Source organism: Elgaria multicarinata, chromosome 19, assembly GCF_023053635.1.
Source record: "Elgaria multicarinata webbii isolate HBS135686 ecotype San Diego chromosome 19, rElgMul1.1.pri, whole genome shotgun sequence".
In the NCBI taxonomy this organism is placed as follows: domain Eukaryota; kingdom Metazoa; phylum Chordata; class Lepidosauria; order Squamata; family Anguidae; genus Elgaria; species Elgaria multicarinata.
In genome coordinates, this window is record NC_086189.1 from 666,646 (window position 1) to 682,953 (window position 16,308).

General features: G+C 49.0%; 1 protein-coding gene across 1 annotated transcript in view; it reads right to left on the reverse strand.

The window, feature by feature from the left end:
- Nucleotides 1-386: 386 nt before the first annotated feature.
- The window catches only part of LOC134411227 (spatacsin-like), a 42,949-nt gene continuing 27,027 nt past the window's right edge, over nucleotides 387-16,308 (reverse strand). Inside the window, exons 4-12 of the mRNA XM_063144942.1 lie at nucleotides 6,723-6,921; nucleotides 5,968-6,105; nucleotides 5,274-5,404; nucleotides 4,535-4,642; nucleotides 3,857-4,031; nucleotides 3,778-3,802; nucleotides 1,816-2,023; nucleotides 1,347-1,498; nucleotides 387-1,094 (exon numbers count right to left, since the gene is read on the reverse strand). Coding sequence (XP_063001012.1) covers nucleotides 902-1,094; nucleotides 1,347-1,498; nucleotides 1,816-2,023; nucleotides 3,778-3,802; nucleotides 3,857-4,031; nucleotides 4,535-4,642; nucleotides 5,274-5,404; nucleotides 5,968-6,105; nucleotides 6,723-6,921 — 1,329 coding nt within the window. The 3' untranslated portion in view covers nucleotides 387-901. The remainder of the gene's footprint in view (nucleotides 1,095-1,346; nucleotides 1,499-1,815; nucleotides 2,024-3,777; nucleotides 3,803-3,856; nucleotides 4,032-4,534; nucleotides 4,643-5,273; nucleotides 5,405-5,967; nucleotides 6,106-6,722; nucleotides 6,922-16,308) is intronic.

Here is a 16,308-nt window from a genome sequence, read left to right on the forward strand (position 1 = left end):
AGGAGGCTTCCGGCTCCCAACAGATTCTGGCTCAAACTCAGAGGACAGGATGGGGGTGGGATCATGTGCAGAGTAAATATCACATCCGCACCAGAGGCAAGCCTGCCTTGGAGAGGCATTTTTGGCAGGTCCTAGAGTGATCTGCTGTGAAAGCCTTGCATGAAACAGCTGAACTATGCAGGGGAGGAAGATGGAGCTCAGAGGCGATGTAGCGATGCCAGGGGCAGCTGGGCTCCCACTTACGCACATTTTCTGCGGATTGGAGCTGTGCTGAGATAAGCCAACCACAGATATGCAAAAGCAGAACGAGAACAGCAACAAGAAAGGCCACACCTCTGACTTTGTTATAGCAATTTAATTTAACACGCTTGAGAGCTACAGCCGTTAAATAAAACAAAATTACATGATTTCTTTCTGTTGTATCTCCTTGGAAAAAGTGTTATTTCAATTCCCTTGTATCTGAGATGAATTGCTGGGGGAATTTCACGGTTGGCAAATAAGGGCTGAAGGGTGCGCATGTGTAAATGTTGCATGCGCGCTGGACTTCAATACTGCGCTGGCCAGAGACAACCTTAATCTGGCGTTGACATTTGGCCAATGTGTTACTTGCTCTTGGCTTAACAGTAGTTTTAACCACCATACAGTAAAAGGAATTTAAAATGATTTGGGAGAAATGTAACTTTGAGACAGAGGAGTCACGAAGCAATACGATCAGTAAAATTTAACTGAGTTCTACAACAGGATTGTAGCCTCTGTCTTTTAAGACTCCGCTGTTCCGTTCATAACCCGAATAATAAATTTAGTAATAAAGTTTAATGACACAAAAGTTAGACCTAAAAGCAGTGCAAAGTCCTAAGATCACCTTTGCACCTTTGAGACATTCCTCCACTATCAATGTAGGTCAGAAAGCAAAGAACCATTTTATTATTTCACGTGTGTTCTTGCCAATGTGGAAATCCTTCAGAAGCATGTTCACTACGTCGTAGAACTGGTTGTCATAAGCTAGCTTGTAATACACATCGATATCATCACAATAGGTCAACAGCTTCTTCAGGTTTTTTAGAGCCGGTTCATTGCCTGCACGCTGCTTGAACCTGAAAGAGATGGTCATACTGTTAACAGATGTCCTCACCCCCTCTGCTTTCATCCTACGGCCAGCCTCTCCATTAGTTCAACCTAGTGCCGAAAGAATGAGATCTACCCCCTTTCAGTACGTACTCTAAAGGACTTGAAGACATGAAGCCAGTGATACAGAAATCCCAATGATACAGAAAACCTGATTTGGGAGAAGTCTCCCCACTGGAGAACTGGGCTTCAAATGGTTCACTTGGTTGCAGAGGACTTACTTCTGGGCAATTTCCTCAAAGGTGCTCGCCTTGAGCAGGCCACGCTGCTTGCACCCCTCCAGGTAGCTGAAGTCCTCCTTTACAATCACTTGCTGATACAGGACTTCAGCCCAGTCCGGAACGAAGTCATAGGCCTCAGCCACGACTTCCGCCTAGAGAGAGATTGGGAGTGGGGAGGGAAGAGATTCCAGTTGGAGCAGGAGCAGGAGCATGCTAGGAGCTGCACGCTGCCCCCTGCCAACAAAAGGACTCTGCCCCCTAAGGCTCTCTGTCCATCGTACTGAGATCCTGACTGCATGTCACATTCACAGCATGAAAAGGAGCCAGGCTCTCAGAAAGAACAAGGCAAGTGTCTGGGCCCACAACAGGACCGAGCTCCAATCAAGCTCTTGCAAGGAAAAATACTCAAGATCCAACAAAAGCTGTGAGCTGCTCCCGATGGTGAAAGCTCTCCTGTCCTCTTCGTCACCGGGTAGAACCTGGGCAGGGACATGGCGCATTCCAGCAGGCTCTTCTGGCTCAGGTTGATCAGCTTGGTTTTGGGGTTGGTGTTCAGGAAGTGGAGCTGCAGCGTAATGAGCTTTGTCAGCCTCTTGCAGCGCAAGGACTGACGCACACAGAAGTCCTCAAAGAGGAAGGATGAAGAGAAAGGAGTCAGGGAAGCAAGGAGGAAGCAGCTGCAGTCACTGCACCTAACTGCAACAGGACAGCCTTGGTTTGGGTCCAGGCGACCTGCGGGGTCACCTTCACCTGTACAATCCACCTCGCACACTCAGGTTCTCTGGGAAGAATTTCCATCAGCGAGCCAAAATTAGGCTGACATGTATTACCCAGAGGACCTCTTCTGCTTCTCCCAGACGGTGGCATGGCCTGCTGGAGGAGATTCGTCAACTTAACAGTCTTTTAGCATTTAAGAAAGCTATAAAGACGGATCTCAGGCATATCCAGTGGAGTCTTAGGATGTTTTTAGGATGTTTTAACAGTGTATACTATGTCTTTAATCAGTATTTTATACTTACTGTCGTTCCCCACCTTGATCCAAACGGAGAGGCAGGTAAGAGATAAAATTATCATTATTCCCAACCTGTTGCGCTCCAGATCTTTGGACTAACTGTCACCAGCCCCAGCCAGCATGCGCAATGGTCAGAAATGGTCAGTGGGAGCTGTAGTCCAAACCATCCGGACAGCACCAGGTTGGGAAGGCTGCAACAGGGCAACTGGATACATACCGGACACCAGGTTTGGATTTGCATGGGCAGAGCAGACTGTGATTTGGAGCTGCAAATAGGAGGGTTTTTCCCCACCACCAAAGGTGCAGCATGCCAAGCTGAAAGTAACAACGAGGGCCTGAGCTAGTTCTCCCCTTCAGACACAATGGGAGTTCTTCTGCAAATCCTGGATGGAGGGTCACTGACCTTCACTAATGCTAATGCTTTACCGATAGGAATAGTTCTCTGGCGTAGTGGTCTACCATTGCTTGGCTCCGACGGGCCAATTCTACTGTTACTTTCTACTGTTAGTTTTACCCTACCCTGTGCCTGCTTACCCTACCCTGTACCTGTTTGCATTCTCTTCCCCTCCTTATTGTTTTACTATGATTTTATTAGATTGTAAGCCTATGCGGCAGGGTCTTGCTATTTACTGTTTTACTCTGTACAGCACCATGTACATTGATGGTGCTATATAAATAAATAAATAATAATAATAATAATAATAATAATAATAATGGGTGAGCCCAGGGTGGCTGTGTGCAAAAGGACTAGGCAGAGCGTAAAGCATGAGCGTATGCCCAGAGGTTCTCGCACCTCTTCACATCCTGTGTGGGTAGAAAGGCAGCCACAAGAGTCAGTGTTTATGCTCCAGGTCTCCACGCCTTTGCTTGATGCACCTACTCAGGCACACTGGATTTTCTAGAGTCTAAGTGCTAAGCATATACTAAAAGTGGCAGCAAGGCGGAGCTCCTTCGTAACAGAACGTGCCACACCTAAAGAAGCTCTTGATGAAAGCCCTAACCCTCTTTATCGACGCTGCTGAGAGCTATTCCAAGGTAAAATGGAACACTGAATGGGGCTGGATGAAGGTTTAAAATAGTGATGGGAGCCTGTAGCCCTCAGCTCCCATCAGCCCCAGCCAGCATGGTAATAGATGCTGGGAGTGGTAGTCCAACAGGTTTCAATTTAAAGGTGAGCTGTGAAGTGTTTGCTCCATGTGTTCTGTGGTGTGATAGTTCTTGCATCAGATACGTGAAAAGGGCTGTGTTCTGAAGGCACTCCTCTGGAAAGGAGAGAGCAGGGTGATTGTATGACCACGGTGGGCAGCGATGCCACCTGCTCTGTGTCAGGGGACCTACTCTGTGTCAGGGGACACACGCTCCCCCACCCCCACCCCCACCCCCTCAAACCCACCCCCACGGCACCTCCTCCTCCTCCACCTGAGATCGAACACCTCAGACATCCCACCGTTTCCAGGTCCGGGTGGCTCCCGCCCGGGGCTCCCCGGGACGAGCGGCAATTTACCCCAAGGCTGGGATTCAATGAGCTTCAGCTGGACATTGGCTGCCGCCTCGTGGTTCTCCCCAATCTCCCGGCACATGCTGAAGCAGAGGGCGATCATGTTGTGCTTCTCTCTGTCTCCTGGGCGGCAGCGCTTGATGTAGTCCAGCAGCGCTGTCTTGAGGGTCCCACTCTGCCAAAGAGGGAGGGGCGGAGAGTGAAGGCAGCGCGTGGCTTGGGACCTGGCCAGCGCCAATCCTCAGGGCAAGTGAGCTCTGGCGCTGAGCAGAGCCCTCCAACAGCAACGCCAGGCCTCACAGTCGCTTGTGAAGGAGCGTAAAGGTGGCAAGAAAAACCTGCCCTTAAGACGGGGGTGGGGCAACTTGTGGTCCTCCAGCAGATATCCAGGTCTCCAAGTCCTGCCGTCCCTCATCACTGGCTCTGCTGGCTAAGGCGGAGGGAGGGGAACTGTAGGCCAAATACACCTGGAGGGCCAGAGGTTGCCCACCCCTGCCTTCAAGGGTGAGGGCATGGGCAAGTGACGGAGAGTTCGGTAGCACGGGGCAACATGTCGTGGGAATGCAGGGACTGGGGCGGTTATTTTGGAAGAGGGAAACAAGCAGAACAAAGGCACTGGAGGTTCTACAATTTGGAACTCTTGGACTGGGAAGGGTGGATTCTGTTGTTTGTACCCACCGGGTGCAACGTCTTTCTCATTAGCACCTCAAAGTGGTGCTTCTCATGCAGCAAGTCAAAGATGTAGGTCATCTCGTGGTACCTGCCGATGCCAGTGAGAAGTCGAACCTTTGGGGAGAGAAAAGAGCTTGAGCTTCAGAACCCACAAAACGTCACCCCACACGTCGCCGTTGGAGCAGTGCTGTGTCATGACAGCCCCACTCTTCCACTTGGGACAGAGTCCCTGCCTGGGGAATGCCACTGCCCAGCCACTTCCCCCATTTCAGTGGGGTTCCAGACACTATGGACACCTCCCAGCTGCAGGCAAGAACTCCCCAGCTGAGAGACTGAGCAACGGAAGAAACGAACGCAAGGCCAGGAGGAAGCAATGGCTGCTCTCTCACCAGACCAGTGGAGAGCCACTCGCTTCCACACACAAGGCCCGACTCCTGGCACTGCTTCTCACGAGAGACACTGCAGGACGCTTGCTGGCGTAAGTCAACGTGCAGCACAACAGAACAAGACCTGTGTCGGAGCACAGGCCACCCTGCACAGGCGCGGGCAGGCGAGCGTCTGCCTTGCCACGGCCTTCCCTGCTCAGTGAGGGAGACAGCGGAGCTCCGGGAATCAGTGGGAGCCACAACAGCCTGCCGCTCTAAAACCCCAAAGACCAGGGGGAGGAAGGGGCACCGCAGCCGCTCAACATCCTCCACGGGGTGCTTTTGGGGCTGCCGCCACCGCCGCCGTCTCTACCTCCCACAAGGCCGTATTCTCCGCTGGGTGCTAAGTGTTCGTCCGGGAGCGTTCGGGCAGCTTGGAGAACGCGAATAATCCCTTCCAGATGACACGTGAGGCTGAAGCAATTATGGGCGAGGATCAGGAGCTCTGTAGCTAAGGGAGGGAGGAATGGGGGCTCCCATCAGTAAGCATTTTGCTTAAAACAGAGTTCTTGTGGCCCCAAAGCCAAAGAGCGGGATTTAAGTCCCTGCCTTGTTACTGTCTGCTGAATGGGACCCCCAGCAGCCAACCTCTCAGCTGTGGGAGACCCAGAGACCCAGTTCCCAGGCTTGAGTCATGAAGGTCAGAGATGGAGACCACCGCTTTCCCCTTCTGGGAATGTTCGCACAGTCTCAAAGGGCTCAAGCGGTAAACCTGCACTGCTCCCTAGACACACGTGCAGCCTGGGGAACTGCAGCAGCATGTGAACCGAGGCCTCCACGAATGCAGCTCCTGGCATCGCATTTCCCAGATGTCCACCATGCCAAGAGAGCAAAAGGACAGGACACGAGGTCGCTCCTACAGCACAGTCGTATCTATGTGTACTCGGACATGACGTCCCAGGGACTGCGACGAGATCTGTGGCCAAGTGCGCATGTTTGGGGTAGCCGTCTTAGTCACAAGACCCAAGTCCTCGTAAGTGTGACATTACTGGACGTCCAGAGATAAACACTTACTGCAGGCAAGCTCCCCGTGAGGGACAGATGAAATTTTATCCAATAGCTTCACGCCAACCAGGGTGGGGTCCTGGCACAGTTTGGCCAACTGCAGGAACGCCTCGCTCTCCTCTGCTGGATTTAAGACTTGCTTTTCCCCTGTACAGACAGCAGGCCCAGAATGACATAGCGGCCACAGCACATTCCTCCGCTGAGCACCTGGGCCACGAAGGCAGCCTCTCCTCTCGCAAGTTTCGGAGTTCTTCCCCCATAAGTTGCACGAGCTCTGCCCTTGGCCCAAGAAAGCCATTTAAATGCCACGGCCATGGCAGAAGCAGTGACTTATTATTTTAATTTTTAAAAGTATTTTCATTCTTGTTGTAAGATGCTTTGGGTCTGAGAAAGATGTCCAGTAATAAATAATTGGATGATGGTGGTGGTGATGATGATGTAAAGAGGGTGGGATGGGGTGCAGGCAGTCACAGTGGATGGCAGCCTGAACGTGAGCTGACAACGTAACGCAGCATCGAGAAAGGGCCACTACAATGTTTTGGTTGGTATCAAGAGGCACAATGTCAGCCAGACTCCCAGAGTTTGGCGATCAACTGCCTGGAACGGAGCAAACAGACCAACAGCAGTGAGAACCATCTGCCAGAGATGCTTTAAGGTGGGCTCCTGCATTGAGCAGGGGGTTGGACTTGATGACCTTACAGGCCCCTTCCAACTCGACTATTCTATGGGCCTATGAACTGGAGCCCCCACTCGCCCATACACACCTTTTCCTTGCAAAGGCGCCAGCACTTCTCGGGTGATTTCCTCAGCCACGAGCTCCGCCACCATCTCTGGCTCCAGCCCCTGGGTGGTGAGGAAGGCCTGGGCCTTCTTGCCCCTGTCTGGCTGCTGGGAGGACAGGATCACCCGAAGCAGCTTCTCAGAATCATGGGCGGAGATCTCACCGAAGGAACAGCCCAGCTCCTGCAGAGCACCACGGAGAAGGACGGGGGGAGGCCAATCCTGAAGCACCTGCCGCCTGGGAGAACCCCCACCCCACCCTGACCCCATGCCAAACGGACAGGCAAGATGCTCGGGGAAATTCCTATGCTTTCTGGAGCGCCCGCCCCAGGCGGCTCCAAACATGTGTTCAGACATTCCTTGGACCCACACGGACTACAGCACACCTCTTGGATAACAACGTTGTCCACAGGCAACTCTGCAAGTTCTGCCACTCCCCGTGCCACGGAAAAAGCGCGTCTCTCCTGCAGCTGTTCCAGAATTCTTCTGCGCTCATTCTGGAAATTCTCAACAGTGTAACTGCTTAAAATGGCACGATCAATTAAGACAGAAGAATCCTTCAAGGCAGAGCTGAGGGCACTTAGCTTCTTCAAATCTGGCCCAATGTACAAAAGGAGCACAAAAAACAGTAACGAAAAAAGACAGGGCCGTTGCTGAAGACGTGGCGCCATCAGCCCTTCAGAGGCGAGAGCCTTGGGGAAGGAGCAAACGGGGACTCAGAGGTCGGCCGCATCGACCTGCCACCCAGGCCCCTCCTCCTCCTCCTCCTCCTCCTCCTCCTGCTCCTCCTCTGAGCGCCACCCTGGCCAGAAGCACATTGGGCAGCGAGGACAGAGACGGCCACTTCAGTGGCTGTGCCCAAGCAGTGTGGCAACGAGGGACAGGGCCTTTTCGGTGGTGGCCCCCAGACTGTGGAATGATCTCCCTGACGAGGCTCGCCTGGCACCAACGCTGCTATCTTTCCAGCGCCAGGTTAAGACTTTCCTCTTTGCCCAGGCATATGGCGGCACATCCTAATGACCCACATGTTTAGTTTTAATCGGTTTTTAATGCTTTATGTGTGTATGTACTGTGCTTTAGAGTTTTAAATTTGGTATACTTGTTTTTACCTCAATTTTAGAATTTCTATAAACCGCCCAGAGTGCCCTGGCTATGGGAGCGGTATATAAGTGTAATAAATAAATAAATAAATAAATAAATAAATAAAATGTACCACTGGCATCCATGCTGCTTTCCTTTCAGATGCCAGGTGTAAACCTCTTCACGTACCCAAGAGCTAACTTGCCCAAGTGTGCTCCTTTTCATGTGCCAGTTTATTTAAGCACTTCACTGTTTTAATGCATTCCTAATTTCTAAAAATTTGTAAACCATCTTGGAATCAGTCTAGAGCAAATGTTTTAAACAAATAAACCACGTCAGGCTGATCAGCAACTGGTGGCCCCAGTCCCTTGCCTTCCCCAAGTGATGAACACAGAGGACAGGGACTGCAGAGGTAGAAGGCTTGGCCTTCTGTCGAAAGGCACGGGCCTTTCAATGCACTTGCAAACTACTTACTGCTCTGCCAAATTTCTGTTGGTTTCCTATCCCATTTCTGTGCCACAGTCTATTCTTCTTCTTCTTCTTCTTCTTCTTCTTCTTCTTCTTCTTCTTCTTCTTCTTCTTCTTCTTCTTCTTCTGTTCTATTACACTTAAAAGGAGCCCAAATTTGGCAGCTAAAGACTTCTTTAACCCTAGCTTGCCTTTAAGGGCCGCCTGAGGCCAGGCACTGAAAACGACACCCTGGCTGAAGTTAAGCTCCAGTTAAAATCCACAAATGTCAATCCAGCGACTAGGCTACGTGGGCAACACCCACCCACAGGAAACACACACACAAAACGGTCCTTGCCGTGAGGAAGAGCAATGTTGGGAGCTGCAAAAAGCTGAAGGCGTTTTCCTAACTCCTCCTGGGTCCTGCGTTGCGGCAGCATCACTTCCAGGAGACATGAAGCCTGTGACTCCACCCAGGGCCTGGGGAGGATGGGAGGCGGCACATCACGTGTGGCTGGAAGCTGTGGAAAGACCACCTGGAGTAAGCGAGGCGGGCTGCAGAACACTCCTGCCCACCACCCGGACTTCAGGCCAGGGACATATTGAGGCAACTTGCGCGAACAGCCACCCTCCGCAACAGAGGTTTAGGAAATGAGGAGTTGTACACACCAGGAAAGGTGTGGTGTGTGGGTGTTAACTGTTCTTCATCTGGTGAAATTAAACTCACGATCAAAAGAACACAACTAAGGAAACAGGCTCAGTAGACTTCGGGCCTGTTCAGAGGACATGCGAAGCCACGGTTAGGCCGACGACCCTCTTGCAGCAAGTGGTGAGTGCGTGTTTAAACCGTGGTTCCATAGCCACCATGGTTAGGAATGGTTCACACAACATGCTAAGCCATGATGTTTACCTCAAAATGCTTAACCACCGTGGTTTAGCATGCCGGCGAAACAGGGTCAATGCCTCTCCCTTTAGGAATCCCTCCGCTGGATCCCAAAGAATAGGATTGTGGCCCATGTTTTACCCCATGTAATGTATGCAGGACCTCCTCCTGGTGGATGTATCTGTCGGGAACAAAGATTGCGCCAATGCACGCCTCTTGTCCTGCCTGCCTCATTCCTCTCCCTAAGCGCAGGACAAACATGCGACTCAGCAGCAGCAGCAGCAGCTTCGCCTAACTGGTTGATTCACCCCCCCGCCCATCCCAGACAGGGCTGGAATTAGAGTAACGAAAGGCCTAAGAGGCTAAGAAGAGGAACGGGCCTGTTGCAAAAAATAAAGATGATAAAATCAAACCAATTATCGAACATTAACAAATGTATCTGAATCAAACACAAAAATCTTCACCATAACTCATTTACTACACATTTCTTCAAACAAACTTCTATATATGCTTTCTTCTTTCTCCCACTTCCTCATCTTAAACCTTAATAAACCTTTTATAAATTGGACTCATAGTTTGATCACTCAAGGAATATTCTGCCATGTGCCAGATCGCTTGGTTTCTCCTACAGGCTTTCATTCATTGAAGAAGAAAGGGGAAACGGGTGAGGTTCACTCTGGGGTGTCTCTTCTCCCACTGAGAGGCAGCATAGTGTAGTGGTTACAGTGTTAGACTGGGACTAGGGAGAATCAGGTTCAAGTCCGCATTTGGCCATGAAGCTTACAGGGTGGCGCTGGGCCTGGCGCGGACTCTCAGCCTAACCTGCCTCATGGGTGGGATCGGGAGGGGCACCGACAGCGGGGTATCAATGCGACCAATCATTATTTAAAAAGCAACCATCTGTAGTTTCGAGGATCCTCTCACCACAGAAGCCAAATTGTCTTAGAGCGCTGGTAGAATTTAAGAGAGAAGCAGCATGGCACTCAGCCCATCGAACACCTGCAGCTTTCACAACAATATACAAAGCAGAGGCACCAGAATCTGCCTCAGCTGTTAAAGACTTGGGTATTTTTGAAAGCTTCATCAAGTGAATTAAGCTTCTGCTTACTTCTGAAATGCATGCTTGGAATGCAAGGAGCCTGGCTTGGGCTTCGTGGTAGATTTTGTAGTCCATGCACAATTTGTACACCTCCAGCAGCAGCAGCAGAGGGGAATCCTTCATACAGTAAACATACATACCTTCAAGGAAGTTGCTGGTCTGGAGGTCAATTATGACAAATCTGATTTGCTCTGTGTTTAATATCCCTTTGGCTGAACAGAAAAATATTCATAACTTTATTGCTTGTTAGCCAATCAGGCCATTCGCAATATTCAACGAATTTCCAAAGTCACTTTAAGATTTGGCAGTTTAAAATACTTAGGCATTCAGATCACTAAGGAAATCAAACAACTGCGTATACGCAATTTTGATCCTTTATGGAAGGCTCTAAGAAAAGATATGACACTGTGGAAGAAACTTAAATTATCTTGGCTAGGGAGGAATGCAGCCCTGAAAATGACTTTGTTGCCTAAACTGTCTTTTTTATTTCATACCCTGCCAGTAGAGATTCCTGGAAATGAATTCAAACGTTGGCAACAAGCTCTATCCACAGTCAGTGGAGGGGGCAAACGCATCCGGGTCAATCAAGCGACACTATTCCGACCAACTAAACTAGGGGGGGTTGGTGTCCCAAATCTTAGGCTGTACCATGATGCTTTTCAATTGAGGCAACTACTCAAAATAATTAGAAATGAGACAGCAATCCCGTGGGTGTCAATTGAAAGCGCCCCCTGCATCCCTACGATCAGGGCGATCCCATTCCTTCCAACACGGAAAAAACATATTCAAACAATTAATAACCCCTTTTTGAAAGCAAATTTAAAGGTGTGGGCAAAGTGGGCAAAATGGTTTGCACCATCCCCTTCTCCCCTAACCCCGATTTTAGACCACCCCCGATTCAGAGATCAATTTAAGTACAGACAATTTGCAGGTTGGGAAGAAAAAAGTTTTTTCCATATTCGTGATCTCTTTATACAAGGACAAATCATATCAATGCAACAATTAGAGGCAAACCTGAGCCCACTCCCTTGTCCCTGGCTCCAAAAACTGCAAATAGTCTCTTTTGCAAATGCTCTATATCAATTCCATAACATTCCACGCTCGCTTACTATATTTGAGAAAGCTTGCCTGACTTATTCTAGAAAGGTTAAAGGGGGAGCTGCTGATATATATCACATGATATTGAATTGTTAATTCCCAGATAAGGGAGGGTTAAAAATGATTTGGGAACATGACCTGTGCACCAGTTTCACTGAAGGTGAATGGAAAAGCTTGTGGCAATCAGCACCCTATAAAACAATATCAGCAAAAGTTAAAGAGCTCGCTCTGAAAATCACTCACAGGTGGTATATCACCCCTGTTATACTGCACCATATTAGTGCTAATATATCCCCGCACTGTTGGCGTGGTTGCTCCGTTCCTGGCACTTATATTCATCTTTGGTGGGAATGTCAACAGGTCAAAACTTTTTGGTCAAGGGTTTTCCAAACCATTACAAACATTATTAATGTTGAAGTAGAAACTGACCCAGCACTGGCTCTACTTTCTATTTTTAGGAATGCCAATAGAAAAATTATTCCCAAAGCCTTGGTCACCCATTTGCTGGTTGCAGCCAGGTGGGAAATTGCCCAATTCTGGAAAAGCGACAGACCTTTTGACCATCAACGCTGGTTTGATAAGGTTTGGAAACTAGCTTTAAATGATAAATTGACACAACATAGCAGGTTAGCAAGAGGAGAAATAACATCAGACACATTTGTGGAAAACTGGCTGGACTTTTTCACATTTATTAATATGAATCCTGGCGAACCTAGACCCCCAATGACTCAGGAATCCTTTTGGTCAGAGGTTCTAACATAACCTGCATCTGTTAGTGTACCGGCCACCCCGCTGCCTATCAGACTCCCTGGCCGAGCTTACGGAACTAGTGTCGGAGTTGGTGTTGGAGTCGCCCAGGCTTTTGGTCCTGGGCGACTTCAACATCCCTTTCGGGAGTGGTTTATCAGGTGCAGCTCGGGAGTTCATGGCATCCATGACAAACATGGGCCTATCCCAATTGGTCTCTGGACCCACACATTCAGCAGGTCACACCCTCGATGCTGTTTTCAGTTCCGAACAGACAGATCTGTGGGCGGAGGTGATAAATACCTCTGCGTTGTCATGGACAGACCATTTTCTGGTCAGGGTTAATATCATGGCTACCATCCTCCCCTGCAGGGGTGGCGGACCTATTAAGATGGTCCGCCCTCGAAGGCTGATGGATCCTCTTGGATTCCAGAAAGCCTTAGAGGGTACTATGGCTGGTATTGTCGACGATCCTGTTGAAGCCCTGGTCAATAGATGGAATCAAGACCTAACTAGGGCTATCGACACGATTGCCCCCAAACGTCCTCTCCGACCTGCTTCCAATCGGGCACCTTGGTACACAGAAGATCTCAGGAAGTTGAAGCGGGAAGGTCGACGACTGGAGCGCCGATGGAGGAAAACTCGTCTCATATCCGACAAGGCACGTCATAGAGAACATCTTCGTTCCTATGGGGTGGCAATACGTGCAGCGAAGAAAGCTTTCTTCTCTGACCGCATTGCGTCTGCGAATTCACGTCCAGCAGAACTGTTTAGGGTGGTGAGGGGTCTAACTCGGGCACCTCCTCCCCTGAACCCAGTTTTAGAGCCTTCGGTAGTTCGCTGTGATGCATTTAATGATCATTTCACAGATAAAATCTCTCGGATAAGAGCCAATTTAGATGCCGTCGTTATAACAGAAGCTGAAGCTGAAGTGTCCAGCAACTTTGTGAGTAGGATTACACTGGATCAGTTTCAGTTGGTGAGTACTGATGATGTGGACAAGCTGCTTGGACGAGTAAGGAGGACAACTTGTCCTCTCGATCCCTGTCCTTCTTGGCTGGTCACCCAGGGAGGAGATGCAGTTAGACTACAACTACAACATATTATTAATGCATCTCTCAGGGAGGGGAGTTTTCCACCATGTTTAAAAGAAGCAGTGGTACGGCCACTTCTCAAAAAGCCCTCCCTGGATCCCCTGGACCTTAATAATTATAGACCAGTATCAAATCTTCCATTTTTGGGCAAGGTGATTGAGAGGGCAGTTGCCTTCCAACTCCAAGCAGTCTTGGATGATACAGATTTTCTAGACCCATTTCAAACTGGCTTTAGGGCAGGATACGGAGTTGAGACAGCTATGGTCGCCTTAGTGGATGATCTCCGCATGAGTATTGACAGGGGAAGTGTGTCCCTGCTGGTACTTTTGGACCTTTCAGCAGCTTTCGATACCATCGACCATGGTATCCTTCTGGAACGCCTGAGGACTTTGGGAATCGGGGGCACTGTGCTCCAGTGGTTCCGGTCCTACCTCTCAGGTAGATTCCAGATGGTGATGCTTGGGGATAGTCGCTCCTCAAAAAAGGAGCTGTTGTATGGCGTACCACAAGGTGCCATCCTATCCCCAATGCTGTTTAACATCTACATGAAACCGCTGGGAGAGATCATCTCTCTCCCGCATGGGGCGGGGTGCTACCAGTATGCTGATGACACCCAAATATATTTCTCTATGCCTTCAGTAACAGCATCAGCTAAGGATAGTGTGTCTCCTCTGAATGAATGCTTGGAGGCAGTAATGGGCTGGATGAGGAAAAACAAACTGAAGCTGAATCCAGACAAAACAGAGGTGCTTGCTGTCAAGGGCTCTGACCTAGGTTTGGAGGTGTGTCAGCCAGTTCTGGATGGGGCTACACTCCCCCTGAAAGACTGTGTTCGCAGTTTGGGGGTGCTCCTGGATCCGTCACTCCAAATGACAGCCCAGATAGATGCGACGGCCAGGAGTGCCTACTATCAGCTTCGGCTGATACGCCAGCTGCGCCCCTTCTTAGAGTCAGAAGACCTAAAGACAGTAGTGCACGCGCTGGTAACCTCAAGGCTTGACTTCTGCAATGCGCTCTACATAGGGCTACCATTGTACCTAGTTCGGAAACTTCAACTAGTTCAAAATATGGCAGCCAGGTTGGTCACCGGTACACCTAGGGATGACCACATTACACCAACATTAAAATCACTCCACTGGCTGCCAATTAGTTTCCGGGCAAAGTACAAAGTGTTGGTCATTACCTTTAAAGCCCTAAATGGTTTGGGTCCAGGTTACTTGCGGGATCGCCTTCTCCCATATAGTCCGCCCCGCACACTCAGGTCCTCTGGGGTGAACTTACTTCAGTCAGCTAAAACTAGGCTGACATCAGTTTCCCAGAGGACCTTTTCTTCTGTCGCCCCCAGATTGTGGAATGGCCTGCCGGAGGAGATTCGTAAAATTAACTCTATGTGTGATTTTAAGGCAGCTTTAAAGACTAGCCTTTTCCGGCAGGCCTATCCAGATCAATGTTAAATCATGAATTTTTAAGATGTATTGATTCCTGTTCTAATGTTGTTCCCCGCCTCGATCTAAAAGGAGAGGCGGGTAAGAAATACATTTATTATTATTATTATTATTATTATTTTTCTGTACCAAGTGCTTATTGAAGGAATGAACACCCGTGCTTTTTTATAGTGGTGCTGTGGGAACATTTATATTGTTGTTGAGTGTTTTCTTTTATTATTTATTTATTTATTTATTTATTTATTACATTTCTATACCGCCCAATAGCCGGAGCTCTCTGGGCGGTTCACAAAAATTAAAAACATTCAAAGTATAAAACAACAGTATAAAACCATAATATAAAATACAATATAAAAACTCAACCAGATAAAAACAGCAGCAATGCAAAATTACAAATTTAAAACCATGTTATTTAAAATTTATAGATTGTTAAAATGTTGGGAGAATAAAAAGGTCTTCACCTGGCGTCTAAAACCATAAAATGTAGGTGCCAAGCGAACCTCCTTAGGGAGCTCATTCCACAGCCGGGGTGCCACAGCAGAGAAGGCCCTCCTCCTGGTAGCCACCTGCCTCACTTCCTTTGGCAGAGGCTCACGGAGAAGGACCCCTGAGGATGACCTTAGGGTCCGGGCAAGTACATATGGGAGGAGGCGTTCCTTCAGATAACCTGGCCCCAAGCCGTTTAGGGCTTTAAATGTTTATACCAGCACTTTGAATCGGGCCCGGACCTGGACTGGCAGCCAATGAAGCTGGAAAAGGACTGGTGTAATATGGTCTCGTCGGCCAGTCCCTGTTAGTAAGCGTGCTGCCCTGTTTTGCACCAGTTGAAGTTTCCGGACCGTTTTCAAAGGCAGCCCCACGTATAACGCATTGCAGTAATCCAAACGAGAGGTTATCAGAGCATGGATAACCGTAGCTAAGCTATCTCTGTCCAGATAAGGGCGCAGCTATATCAGCCTAAGCTGGTAAAAGGTGCTCTTTGCCACTGAGTTCACCTGTGCCTCAAGTGACAGTTCTGGATCCAAGAGCACCCCCAAACTACGGACCCGATCCTTTAGGGGGAGTGCAACCCCGTCCAGGACAGGGCAAACATCACCTCGCTGGACAGAAGAACCACCCGCTAACAGTACCTCCGTCTTGTCTGGATTGAGTTTCAGTTTATTAGCCCTCATCCAGTCCATTACCATGCCCAGGCACTGGTTCAGAACAGCCACTGCCTCACCTGGGTTTGATGAAAAGGAAATGTAGAGCTGGGTATCATCCGCATATTGATGACACCTCAGTCCACATCTCCGGATAACCTCCCCCAGCGGCTTCATGTATATGTTAAACAGCATAGGGGATAAGATAGAGCCCTGTGGAACCCCGTGGCTTAGGTGCCACGGCACAGAGCAATAATCCCCCAGCACCACCTTCTGGAATCGGCCATCCAAGTAGGAGCGGAACCACTGCAACGCAGTACCTCCAACTCCCAGCTCAGACAACCTATGTGTGTTTATTGTATTTGTCCTTACTTGAAAATCAATAAAAATAGTATTAAAAAAAGGGAATATAAAATCAATACAATATTAAAATAACCATCGCTGCATCTTAAAATACTCAGCCAGCCACCATTTTCAGTTAACCAATTATCCAGGCCCCTCCTAGATATGATAAAGCCAGTGACACTTGTAGAAA